The 14470-nt window shown below is 41.6% G+C and overlaps 1 protein-coding gene across 2 annotated transcripts in view; it reads left to right on the forward strand.

The window, feature by feature from the left end:
- Positions 1-643: 643 nt before the first annotated feature.
- LOC101165954 (arf-GAP with GTPase, ANK repeat and PH domain-containing protein 1) overlaps positions 644-14470 on the forward strand; it is a 131309-nt gene continuing 117482 nt past the window's right edge. For both annotated transcript variants that reach the window (XM_023964318.1, XM_023964321.1), the window contains exon 1: positions 644-1747. In XM_023964318.1, the coding sequence (XP_023820086.1) occupies positions 1585-1747 (163 nt within the window). In that variant the 5' untranslated portion in view covers positions 644-1584. The remainder of the gene's footprint in view (positions 1748-14470) is intronic.

The following is a 14470-nucleotide window of genomic DNA, read 5'->3' on the forward strand; positions in this document are numbered from 1 at the left end:
ATATTATTCCAGCCACTTGATTGTGGCGCTCCATGTATGCTTTCCCTGCCAGCATCTTACACCCTGCAGTTATGTGCTGGATTGTTTCAGGCGCCTCTTTGCACATTTGCACAGCCTACACCTTGGGTCTTGTCTGGTGTGGTAGAGTAGAGTCCTCTACTCAAGATATCTATCTATCTATCTATCTATCTATCTATCTATCTATCTATCTATCTATCTATCTATCTATCTATCTATCTATCTATCTATCTATCTATCTATCTATCTATCTATCTATCTATCTATCTATCTATCTATCTATCTATCTATCTATCTATCTATCTATCTATATACATAGATAGATAGATAGATAGAAACATACATATATATACATACATAGATAGACATTTATATATATATATATATATATATATATATATATATATATATATATATATATATATATATATATATATATATATATATATATACAGACATATATGGACATATAGATAGATAGATAGATAGATAGATAGATAGATAGATAGATAGATAGATAGATAGATAGATAGATAGATAGATAGATGTGTGTGTTAGCAAACACTTTTAAATGATTTATTTAAGTTTTATTTTGAAATCTGAAAGCGGAAGTGTAAAAATGGTGGCGTGTAATTCGATCCTCCGAAGGAAACACATTGACGGTAATGACGTTCCCGGCTGAGATCCTGTGGCTCCAGCTTGCACTGGACGAACCTCGCTGCTCGGCGCGGAGGTATCTGTGGGACGTCTCACGCCGTTCCGGGACCTATCTGTTTGAGGACGCCGCGCTCACGGCGCTAGGGGCGGCTTGGTACAAGCGTGGGATGCCGCTTCTGTGAAGTGAAGCCCGAGCGGAGGAGGTTTATTGCGCTTTTTTCGCGCAGCTGGTCCTGCAGAGGAGACGAACAAGAGGACCGGAGCGGGCATCCGACAACTTAACTACCCACTGACTGTCCGGTGTTTAGCCGGGAGTTTCCCGCTGCTTGTTCGGGATAAAATCAGAGGCAGCTTCGCTGTTCTCTCCATGGATTTGAGCCCTTGCTCCGCCAAAGGCTGGGCGGAATTTTTGAGCTGGAAAGCACCGAGTTTTCCCTGTTCTCTCCCGGCTTCTGGAAGCTAGTTTGTTAGCTTTAGCCACCTAGCAACCAGGCCTCCTTTCATCCTCCGCGTCCCTTTGGATGTCAATTCCCGACTCTGGAAGCTTCCTTTGATCTGTTCGCACGCGCCCGACGCTCAGCTTTAATCTCGCCCGGGGTTGGAGGGCTATGGGGAAGCGGTGCTCCGCCTGCCGCACATCTGTCACCGCAGCGGAACTGGGAAGCGCGGCTCCCCGGGGAACAGCTGCCTACCCCGGACAGAAGTAGCCGTCTGCCCGCGGCTGGAGGCTGGGCTCGGAGGGATGTAGAGGAGGCCGAACCGCCGCCATCCGGATCGCGCAAAGCTCAACCTCGTATTAAAAAGTCAGTGTTATGAGGATTCAGTGGAGGGGGGCGTGAAGTGTCACCGTCTTCTACTGCCTGAGGGAAGGTGGGTGGTGGTGGTGGTGTGGGGCCACCCATAGCAGGGATGAACTACCAGCAGCACGTCGCCAACTCGGCCGCCATCCGAGCGGAAATCCAGAGGTTCGAGTCGGTCCACCCGAACATCTACTCAATCTACGAGCTGCTGGAGCGCGTGGAGGAGCCGCTGCTGCAGAACCAGATCAGGGAGCACGTGATCGCCATCGAAGGTAGGACGGCAGTGTTTACATCTGAGAGCTGAGGAAATCCCACACGGCGTCGGGTCATCTGGTGCTGCTGCACTTTGACCGCTGCTGTCTTTATTATCAGTGACATAAGTTAGTTTTTCTCATCCATAAATGAGACAGATGAACCTGGATGTCCTCAGAACTCAGCTGCAGAAGCGTCAGTGTCACTGCTGTAAATCGGATCTGAACATGTGGCCCAGCTTCATCATTAAGAGGATTGTTCCAGACTGCTCCCTCTCTCATGTGCGTCTCTGCTCTTATTCCAAACTGATTAAAGCTTCTTATCTGCCTCCGCACATCCCCGAACCCTCAGAGTTTCTAGGCTCCTGCCCATTGTGCGAGTTTGATCGTCCTCAGATGAGATGTTGTTGGACTGATGGGTTGATGAGGCTCATTGGGATGGAAACACGCCATCGGGGGGCTTCTGTGGTTGAAAAACCAATTCAGATATATAGTCAGACTGGTGACAGAACTGGCACGCCTGTAGTTTTTGGAGGCATGGGTTCATGAGTTCTTTCAGTTTGCACCTCCATCTGGCGCCAACCAATTTGTTTTCTATTAATTTTTTTTTTGGTTTAACACCAGTGCAGAACCATCGGTTGGAAGACAGAGAGTCATCCTAAATTTTACGAGGCTCTGTGTGGCCATACGACAGTAAGGCAGGGGAAAGATTTTATGGCTTGAGAGTCACGACTGTCCTTATGGGTGGACATGGTCCGTCTGTGGAACAAAAGATGGACAAACCTGTATGTGGTCCACAGGAAATCATCAAGGCTGTAGACCCTTCAGTGAGTTTGTAGACTGAAAATGTTTGTGGTGGAGGCGGTTGTAGCAAACATTTACTCTACAGAAAAGAGAAAGTAAGAGGGAAATAGGTGAGATGCACATGTGTTGTCACACGGATCTTTCATCATTTCAACTCTCCAAAATCCTGCAGACTGGGTCAGGAGCCCGTTAGTGCCGTTCAAGTTTAGTGTGGATTCCTTGCCTCTGTTATATATATATATATATATATATATATATATATATATATATATATATATATATATATATATATATATATAAAAAAAGGGAAATTTGACAATCAGGTCTTATTTTGCATGGATGTCCTATGGGTGCTTATGTATCACCTGCATACACCTTGTGTGTGGGATTTTGTGCGCAGTCATTAAGGAGCCAGTACTCGCATCTTACTAACGCACTAGAGTGCGGCGTAAGGGCAACGTACGACGGCATCACCCGTACGTAATAAATGCGTGCAACTGAGATTATCCTCTCAAATACTTCACGATACACTTACCACACGCACGACAATGACGACGTTTCTGCAAGGAGACTGCAAGACACACCTGCGTTCCCCGTAAGATACGGCCGCACCTGTCTACGACCTTCTACAAGCCAAAAAAACTCAGCACCCTTACGCGTGCATGTGATTAAGGCTTTTATCATTATTAAAGCTCTTGTGTACATTGATTCCTCTGATATTTAAGCTGTCTGTTAATGAAGACTGTTAACAGGTGTCAGTTGATGCAAAGAACTGGATTGATAATCAGATCTTGTTGATCTGCTTTGTTCCTTTCATGAGATCTTTAGTTCTCCCATTTGTTCTGTCCTTGCTTTGATTTCTTTCTCCTGTTTCCTCTTTGTGCTTGCTCTTTCGCTCCATTCTCCGTCTGTTTTCTCCCCTATAGCTCTTGAGACTTTGAAAGGTTTTAAATTTGCCCTGACTAGCTAGATCCTAAATGCTGATCATCTTCCGCTTAGCCCTTTTAGTGTCATCACAACTTACTGCTGCTTCTCTGAGGCTTTGTCAACATCTGGACGACTCTTCTCCTCTTTTCTGGAAACAGCATCGGCTCGGCCGCTCTCAACTGTGACTCAGCTCTCATTTGCATATGAGGTGTGAGACGATCGGGCCTGACCTGCCAGCCAGGTGACGCTGACCCACTTCGTTGGCAGAGCCCTGAAGAGACAAAACCAACACTGTTGAAACAATAACATGTTTTTGTAGTTTTCATCCATTTTCTGGTGGACATAGAAAAGTGCAAAAACACAAGTTCTTTATTCTAAAGATACATGCATTTTGTTTTAGCTTAAAGTCTTGGGATTATTTTGCATGGAGTTCAGAGCAGGTTTTAGAATTGAGTTTATTAGCAAATTTACCAATTCTCAGTTTTATTCACCGCTGTGTTTTCACTGTTTAACTGAACTTGACTGGTATCCCAGCCCAGATGTGGCAATTTCTCAAATCGTTTCCATAGTTATTGCTTTATTTTCTATTCATGAAAACATTTGAAGGGGTTATTCTATTCTGTTATCTATTCAATTGTTGTTGTTTTTTGGCAGTTTCCTTTCACTGCAGTGTTTGTTGGTTAAAACTGGGCTTTTAAGTAGGAGTGCAACGACTCTCCACGATTTGGTTCCTCCGTGGGTCACAATTTTGTATTGGTTGATTTTTGTATTACAAAATACAAACTCATTTTTTTTCCAGAAAACCCTGTTTTTTATTGCTAATCAGCAAGTAACAATGCAGAAAACGCTTTCAGTTGGCTTTTACTACTCCTGGTATGATGTACTTAAACAATAAATAACAATACTTCTTACACGTGATCCACACTTTAAACGTACTGGTATGCAGTTGTGATGCAGCGATTCCCTTTCCCCCTCGATTTGGTTCAGTGGTGTAGCGTAGGGTTCGGTTTTAAACCGAGAATTACGGCATCCCTTCTATTAACTTACAGATCTGAATGCTGATCCGGCTGTGTGATTTATTCAGTATAGGGTGACAGTTTGCAGTGTAATTTGAGTCTCTATCCAGCTAAGCTGGTTCTGTTCTGGAAGACTTTCAGACAATCGTTAATGTCCTAGAGGCAACCACCTCACAAGTGGGTGAAATCTTGGCCATGGAGGGAGAATTTCTGGCTCTCTTGGTTAATGGTTCCCTGTGGTGAGACTAAACACCCTCCAAAGGCTCCTGGTCTGGAAACTTGAGGTTCTGGCTGCAGTTCCAAAGGATTGTGTCTGATCTTTGCTGCTAACACAAACCAGGACTGAAAGAAGACTAACCAGTGTGTTCCCTGTATCAGCAATTAGCAACTAGTTCAAGGAAATCAATAGAGTCTGCACAGATCGATAAGTATTGTTCAACATCCTAAGACTATTTATCTGTGACTACTATAAAGCTAGCCATGTCAAAGGACTGTTCTCTTAGCAATAAGACACTTTTAGTAAACAGTCTTATAATAATCTGGTTTTACTGGAATTAATCACCTGAAAGTTTTTCAATGTTTTCTGATCTAAGAGAAGTGGTTGCCACATTTAAAGACATTTTCTAGGACAGTGTTTTTTAACCTTTTTTGAGCCACGGCACACTTTAACCTTGACAAAAATCCCGCGGCACACTAGCATCCAAAAAAAAAAAAAAAAAAGGAGAAACTCATAGTCTGTATTGATCTACAGCCCCTCCGCAATCTCACATGCATGTTTGTGATATTTGTGTCAGAATAGCTGGAAGTTGCAGCTGTTTTTTATAAAAGATGTAATAAAAGTTAAGTTTTAAGATTTAAAAGCTGTCTGATGTGTGTTCGTTGTGGTTTTAAGACGTTTAACATGATAGACTCATTGTGCGCTGGGACGCTGTCACTTTAACCCAATGCATCATGGGAGATGTAGTGCAAACAGCCGCCGGTCTTTTTGTTATAACTGAGAGACTTTATGAGCACAATCGGAACAAGGAAGTGAAGACTTTAACCACTTCTGATTGGTCAGACTGATGACGTGTGATTAAGCCCCCAAGAATGATTGGTGCAGAAAGTTAAAGGGGCGGGACCTTTCAGAAAACATTTATAGCTGCAGCTAAATCGCGTTAAAGTCATTCTTATCAAAATGTCTTTAATAGAATCAAACAAACACAAAGAAAAAAGTATTTTACGATCTTTTATATTCCTAACTGAGTAGTAAGGAGTCAGTGCCTGTTTAGATGAACACAGAGCTGATATCCTGGAGAAGGGAAATGTTTTTGGATCATTGAATGGGTTATTTCCCACGGCACACTTGACCATCTCCCACGGCACACTAGTGCACACCGTTTGAAAAACACTGTTCTAGAGCAACAGTGGATGTGTGAATTTATTTTTCTCTTGAACATCCGTGTTGTTAGACAGCAGGGACACCTTACATATTGCTGGTGTTTTAAAGGCAAGAACATGCTCCTAATAATTTTTTGCTCTCTGTCATCTCCACCGTCTTTGACCATATTTTGATTGTAGGTACACTGTTGAATCACTTGAGAGTGAGCAGTAGATGTTAAAACCCACACAGACTCAGACGAACAAAGCCGTTGATGTTTTCAACACAGTGATTGGAGTCCTCCTGAGCCTTCCTTTGTTATATTTAATATGCTGGTTCTGCATGCTTAAAACACACATGTGGCTGTTGGGAAAAGATTGAGTCATCCCACCAGGTTAGGGTGTATAGAGGCTCTTGGTTTGTAACCAAGTTTAACATCAAATTGTCTTGATTTGGTTCTTGATGACATTCACTGCAAAACTTGTTGACTTGCTTGTACCAGAGAAGGTTGAACATAGCTCTGCCAGAAGAAAAACTCTCTGGGTGAATGCAGATTTTCTGTGAACCAAAGCAAAAGTAGAGAAAACTGCTGTTACAACTTTGAGTTGAAAAGGCTAGATAATAGGGGTGTAACAATTCATTTTAATAATTCAATTCCCATCAGTATAATATATATCATATACAATATAAGTTAATTTATTGTTACAACCCTAATAGACAAACCTTTCTTGCTAATGCTATCAGCATCAACATCGCTGATTCTCATGTATTGTTTTCTACTGTTTAAATGCTCGTTTACTCCCCCCAGTCCCCCAGTGTTTGCACTGCTGGTAAAAAATTGGTGCCAAAAACCTTTGAATCAGTTAACGCTGATTCACTGTGGTGACCTTTAACAGGAAAGGGTGAAAAAAAAAGAAACCTTTAGGGAAGTGTATGGAATGAAACTACAATCCTACTATTGGAAATATTTCTAGGGGAAGGCCTCAGGGTTTAAATCTTTACCTGTGTTCTTTGACCTGTACATGCTCTCTCTAGGTCAGACCAAACACTTGTTTTATGCAGATGACACCCTGGTTAATGTAGCTCTAATAGTCATTGCAGTCCATTAGACGTTCTATGTTGCTGTTTCAAGTTGGTAAATGTCCAGATGCAATCAGATTTCCTCTTGTTGTACTATGACAGAGCAAAAGCCATTGTTTTGGGGGAAAAAAGGAAGGAAGAAAGTTGGCTGAAGAGCTCAATTTAGAGGAATAAAGACTAGTAGTCAAATTAGTAATCTTCATGACATAATAGATTTAGACTGGTCATAGAGATACAAGGATTGACCCTTATAAGCTAGGGATGCAACGGATCATGGCGGAACCGTGATCCCTACGGATCACTAGCCACGGTTGTGCACACACGTGTGCCATGGATTGCACCCCAACGCCAACAGTCCCGCCCACAAAGCATAGGTGGGTTTTTTCTTTAATTCTGCTGACTGGACCTTTATCACAACACACAGTCCTGGTTCCCCTGAAGAAATGCTTGTAGAGCTAGTAAAAAAAAAAAAAAACGAACATATTTTGTTGTGGTTCTTTGAAGGAAGGAGAACTCCACACACAGTTCAAAAGGCTTCAAAAGGTCCTGGAATTTCCCGAAGAATCTTACTCTGACATTGATTCATATTTACAAGATCATGAGGATTTGATGAAATCAAACTGGAATCGCATTTTCTCCTCCATATTTAGTTCTAACATTTATTTTTTTCCCATATAGGGAACAAACTAAGATTATCTTTATCTGAATCAAACATTCTGGTGTTGTTGCCTTCTTCAGGGTCTTTGCTCAGACGTCTCCTCCTAAGCTGAGTTACGCGACAAGAGAAGAGTTCTACTCATAGTACTACATTTTTCAATGAGGTTTTTTTTGCTCTCCAGAGAAACACCCATGATATCCCTCAAAGGGTCTACCAGTACCTTATTATTTATTCAGTCAATGGAGTTGATCTTTACTTTTCTTGACTTTTACAATCCGCTTTAATATAACGTACCATTGTTTTAAAAAAGTTTGACTTTTTCAATTTAAATCCCTAAATGAGTCTCATAACTAAAGTTGGCTTTTAATGACAATTGTTTGCTTTTAAAATGGTCCTAGATCTATTACTGTTATTTTATCATCCATCATGAAGGTTGGCACTTCATTTATTTGCAGGTTAATAATGTGTCTTTTTGACAGAATTTGTTGGCTTTCTTGTCTATTTGTTGTTTCAGAATGCCCATGACAGGCCTCCTTTGTTTTCCTTGAATCTTTTGACCTGCCAGCTCTGTTACTTGTCTGTTTTCTTTGTGTGGAATGTTGTCTCTGCCACCTCAACATTAGTGAGTCCTCCTGTTAAAACCAGTTTTTCTGTCACTTATTTGGCTCTGTGACCGGTTTGCATTTCCACTTTTTAATTGTGCTTCAGTCTGGTTTCTTTGGTATTGTTTCTTTTTTGGATACATGTTGATCATTTGGTATTTTATTGGTATTTTATTGACTCAAATTTCATTCTGATTTTTTTTCTTTTTATTTGTTGTCTCTTCAGGAGCTTGGTGGTCTGATTGTGCATGAACTTTTTTGAGTTTCTGAGTTTATACTTTTGATTGTTTTAACTCTTATCCTTTCTATTTTAGACGAGCTTTTCTTGTGTAAACATTTTTGTTTGGCATTTCTTTTGCGACAGGATTTTCTATTTCTAAACTTGGTAGTGTGTTATGTCTGACGTATTTGTATATTTGGTTAAACCTAAGAATTTGTTTGTGATGCACACCCTTCATTGGTAGCCTTAGTATTATATGACTTAATCTTGTCCATAACTTTTTTTGTTTTTTTTACCTCCACCTGGAAAGATAAAAAAAAGGAGCCACAACAAGTGTATTAAAAATTCTAGAATACAATACAAAAAGGAGGATGTATATTAACACCTTTGTTTTTTTAATTTTACCATAATAGGGAAGTACCACATTTTGCATTTCCATAAAGACTATTAAAGGCAGGTTGCAACAGGTAGTAATCCACCTTGGATCCCATGTTAAAAGTTACATTTCCGACCTGAAGTAAACTTTTTTACAGTCTGGTTTCAAGTATTATTATTTTTTTTAATGTACAGTGGTCCATCACTATATTGTGGTTCAGCTTTTGTTTTTCTTACTGTTTCTGGGATTTTGTTAAGTGCAATTTTGCAGACTTTTTAAAATTTTGATTTTAAACACCTTTTGTTCTTCATTCTGGTTTAGAGGAGACTGTGCCGTGTCTACTCTCAAGAATGCTTTCAGTTTGCCAAATTTACATACATCTTCAGTCGTGATCAGATCTTTGTCTTCATTCTACTATATTTCATGTATTTTTCTGCAAAGGTTTGAACTTTGAGAGTTTAAATGAGAGAGACAGTGTGAAAATGTTCATGTCTGTCTGGGGAAAAGTGTGGAAAGTGTGTAGTGAGGGACTTTAAAGCCTTAAAACATCTGTAATCCTACTTTGGAGATTTCACTTATTGCAGGTTATTTCTGGAACGTAACCCCCATGAGAAACGAGGGAACACTGTACACTACTGCATTTTTCTAAGTATAAGTTGCGGGTTTTTTTGCATACTATGGCTCGATTTTCAAATAATAAATGCAAACAACCGCTAGAGGGCGATGTAGTGTGTATCAGTATTTGCTACTGACAGCAATGCAGAAGAAGAAGGGCCGCTTACACAGGGCTTGGTGGAATTGTTCCAAAGTGACACAGAGTATAAAGAAATGACTTGTAAGCATGTTCTTTAGTTTAGGGTTTTTGGAATAACTGTTATTATTATTATTATTATTATTTTGTTTATATTATTATTATTGTGCATTTTTTTTAGCTTCTATGGCTTGTACTCCAGAGCGGCATTTACTATTTACGATAACTTTGGTGGGTATTTCATATTTAGGAGGTAGGGTTGTGCCGATGGACGATATCATCGTCCATCGTGATGGGTGACTGACATCCCGATGGAGAGACCACCATCGTGATGCCACGCCCCCGCCACGTTGCGCGTCGACACCATAAGCCGCGGTTACATGTACAAAATATTCTGATGGGATCAATAGTCGGATTAGAATCCAACCGTGTACATGGGCCCAGAAAAATGTTTTCAGAATATAAAAACGTTCACTAAGGTCACAATTTCGGTCGGAATAAATCATTCGCACACGCGCAGTATTCGCACATGCGCAGTTTGAAAACCGGAAGAGGATACAACTTCCGCCGAGCGGCTTTTTTTCCAAACTTTATTGAAGGTAACAATTCAATACAAAACGATAACAGCGCCGAGCGGCTATATGCATTGACATGTCAGCTCGGTAAAATACGAGACGATCTTCTAAACGTGCTTTTAATAATGTTACGGTTATTATGAAACACCTGTTCGCTCATCATTTGAATTTTAATCCGTGTGGTCAGTGCTTTTTCTGAACGTAGCCAGGATTAGCAGTATGCTAACACGGGCTAACAACATTAGCTTTGGGTGGCGCTGCATCCTGTGAATAACATCAGCCTTTATTTAGTCGGGACACGACTGGAAACACAAATCCGCGTGATTGATTGAATGTTTTCTAAGGACTGAGCGACATTTCTGCTTTGAAGCTCAAACCGCTGTGTGTGCTGACGATCCGAGCTGTGCTCAGACACACACTTTTAGACCCGGTTCTGAGTTTGATAGCTCGTACCCCTAGAGCTGCGGGACGGATCGCAGTCTTAAATCTCCCACACATACCGCTCATGTACCCCCCCCCCCCTCCCATCAAACATAAAGCTGTAAATCCGCCCTCCGCCGGTCCACTTCGCTAGTTAAGTGCGGGAGCGGACCACTTCTTTTCTATTTTGCTTGTTACTTTTTCTGTAAAAGTCACTTCCCTCAGTTTATACTGGATCATCACGGATTAACCATTAGTTGGGAAATAAAAGGAAAAAAGCAAAATAACGAATAGCAGTTATATAAGAACGAAAAATGTAAAAATACCCCCCCCCCCCAACGATGTCATCGTCCATCCCGATGGTTGACAGCAAACATCGTCAACGGCCAAATTAGGGGACATCGCCCAACCCTATTAGGAGGCCTTTTATTTTGATATGCTAGTAGGCTTTACTCAACAAAGCCTCAAACTTCACTTTGTTCCCACTTAATCACATTTTTTAGAACCTAGCAGTGTAAATACGTTTATAATTTGAACATTATAATCAAAGCTTCAGCACTTATGTAGTTTGTTTTTAAATTTGGATTCAAATATCCAGCTGAAACAGAATCGGAGCATGCTTTTGCAAGCAGGCGGCAAGGACATGGGTTCTGGGCTGGGATTGGGAGGACTACCCCATTCCTTACGTAATTGCAAGTGTGTAGCTGATTGACAGCAGCTAACAGACTCTCAGCAATGCTTTTAAGCAGCATTTTCAGCGATTGCATAACGGCCTGTCTTTGAAAATCTCGCTTTGATTTGTGCACCCTTTTGTTCCTCCACCCTCCCCCACACTTCCGTCCACTTCTAACCCGTTCCCGGCTGACCACTGGCAGGCAAAACGTCATGTTCCCTCTCTGCAGTGTGCAGGGATGTTCTCCTGCAGGCTGTCTTTATTATCTCAGATGTAGGAGGTGAGTCATCGGCAGGATGCCGAGTTCAGAGCGCTCAGTGGAAGCCGGGCCCAGGTCATTAACGTTTGCATTTCATGTAGAGTGTCTGGAAAGTGCCATTTCTGACTCTGCCTTTTTCTTTGTTAAAGTTTCTTTTTAATGTAAAAAAAAAAGCTGAGAGTTTTCTTACTATATCCATTTTAAATTTAGATTTTTGGGACCATGCATTGGTCCCAAAAACACATTGGGACACACATTGGGACCATGCAAGGTGAAGTAAAGCTGGGGCTCATGGGTAATGTTGTTAAATAAGCGGCAGAAATGAAGGGTCCTCTCAGGAAGTGGAAATGGGAGAGGAGGCCTGTTGTTCTGAGGAAGAGTGTTGGGGAAAAAAAGTATAATTTTAGAGGAGAAAAGTTAGAGTAAAAGGTGCAACGAGGCGTCATTATCAGAAATTAAAGGACGCTTCAGCTGAGTCCATTCATTTCTGAGGATGGACATCTTGAAGGGCATGGTCCCACTTACACCATGGTCACTTAAGTAAGAAATAAATATCACATCAATTGTGAGTAATTTAATCTTTTTAAAATATTTTTCACAAGAAGCAGATACAGGTGTGTCTAAATTCGAGGGCCACATCCTTGAATGGCCGCGGCCTTCCCGGGCGGCGTTGGCCGGGTCCAGCCAATCCATTTTCGAATGTCCTGTCGCCTAGCAAAGGACAGAGAGGAGTAGTGAACCAGGCATGGAGCTCAAAAATTTCCTGGCTTACTTTATCCAACTTGGTGTTCGGCGCCAATGCAACTTGGGATATGGGCAGCATATGAGGATACACCAGATCAATTCTTTAAATTGGGAAAAAGAAGGCCGCATTTGTTGGCCGTACTTGGAAGGAGTCGTTGAATTTGGACGGCACTTGTCGTTGCGCTGTGACGTAAGCAGCTAACAAATCCAGCCCAGGAAGAACGCAGCCCTCCAATTTGGACACACCCCATGTGATACTTGTTGTCATGGTAACGGCTACCTAGCCAAGACTTTGCTCTGCAGCAGCTGATGCATGTGACATGTTGGTGATGCAAAGCATCATTTCAGAGGGAAAGTTCACTGCTTATTACTGCTTCTTTTTGACCAGATCATGAAGCAAAAGTAGGTTTCAAAGAAACACAGTTTCCTAGGCAGCTTTTATTGTGTTTCCTAGCAACAGTGATGCAATATTAGGGTAGGTAAAGTGGAATTTCCTAGTTTAAAATGTCGTCATTAAGGAGTTCATGATTCTATATTTTAGGGTTTTTGTCATAAAAAATAGTATAATATCAAACATAGATTTTGTTTCATTGCTTCTTTTGTAGGGGTGTAACAATTGATTGACTTATTCGATGAATCACTTTCTATTCCTACGATCCAACCAGATCGATCTGTCTGAGGCAAGATGTAAATCCAAAGTCACTAATTTGGATCAAATCGGATCGTTCAGAATGAACCAATATGGACTATGAATCATATTGTCAACTACAAATTATGATATGAATTGTTGTTAAAACGAATTGTTACACGCCTATTCTTTTGCTTTGATTGACAAATTTCCATTGTCCTGTTTTGCCCTGTTTCCACTCAGCGGTACGGTCCAGACCTGTTCAGACCAGTCTAGTATTTTGAGCATGTCCTTTATAAACTGTACCATTTTTTTGGCCCCCGTTGCTTGTAAGTCTATAGAAACGTGGAACGGACCGATTTGGGCAGAGCTACTGTTGAAACCTGTTGATTGGCTGAAGGTCATTACAACAAAAGAAAGCTCCAAGAAAACACCTGTATCTCTCTTTGCTGTCCGCAATCTTCTCTAAAACGAACTTAAATACTCTGTATATATAGCTTCATCTCGCATGCAGCGGGACCGTCCAACCTTGAGTGGAAACGCTCACCTGAATTTGCTCGACCTTCTTAACATTTGCGCGGGGTGCAGCGGTAGGGTGGTTGACCCATGATCGTAAGATTGCAGGTTCGATTCCTGCCTCGCACGCCCATGAGTCGATGTATCCTTGGGCAAGACCCTGAACCCCACCTTGCCTCTGGTGGGAGGTTGGCGCCAGTGTTCGGCAGCAGAGCCGCCACCAGTGTGTGAATGTGTGTGTGTGATTGGGTGAATGGGTCTGTGACTGGAAAGCGTTTGGGCCTTGTAGGTAGAGAAGCGCTATATAAGTATACGCTATTTACCATTTAATTGGACCGTACCGTACAGGACCATACTGCTCAGTAGAAATGAGGCTTTTATTTTGTTGCCTTGACATTGTTTTTCATGAATCTCATTTCTGCTTCTGTTCTTGTTGTTGTGGACCTCTGAAGTAGGTTTACTGCAGATAATTCAATCTTGCCACAAGATCTGTGATTCAACTCTAGACAAACTCTCCCTTTTGTCCCCGGCTCAGATGGACCTTTTTTCATGTTGGTGAAACTGAGCAGGAGACAAGTATCAGCAGCAAAAAACTAAAGAACTGTCCAGATGTTGTTTGTTGTCATCAGAGACGCATACTTCTCGCTGTGTTTCAAACCTCGATGTTGCTCCAGGCGGGTCTTCTTTTCATTCACGGTTCATGAAAGCTTCAGTGGGACGAAATTGAATATTTGACACAAACCTCTGAAACATCAACTACAGTCTTGGAAAGTTCATATTTTCATGTCATGTAGGAAACGTCACCCCCATCCCTGATGGGGGATGTTGGGATTTTTCCAGCATTTTCTAATTGGCCTCAGCTGAGGCAGAGTCATCTGTGTATGAGGAAGTTAAAAATACCCCAATGGAGCATCCATCCCTGTGTCCGCATGTGATGCAGGATCTCTGGGTAAACCCTGAGCTCTGGCTGCAGGCGTTATATTAACCTCCACCCCCCTCTCCCTATGTGCAGAATGACCACATGACTACACTCAAACGCAGGTTCATACAGATCAGAGAAAGCTTTTCATTTTAATGGAAGATGATTCATCATCTAAGCTTCAGCTGCATTTTCACTATGAGCCCTAATGCTTTC

This window comes from Oryzias latipes, chromosome 2 (assembly GCF_002234675.1).
Source record: "Oryzias latipes chromosome 2, ASM223467v1".
Taxonomy (NCBI): domain Eukaryota; kingdom Metazoa; phylum Chordata; class Actinopteri; order Beloniformes; family Adrianichthyidae; genus Oryzias; species Oryzias latipes.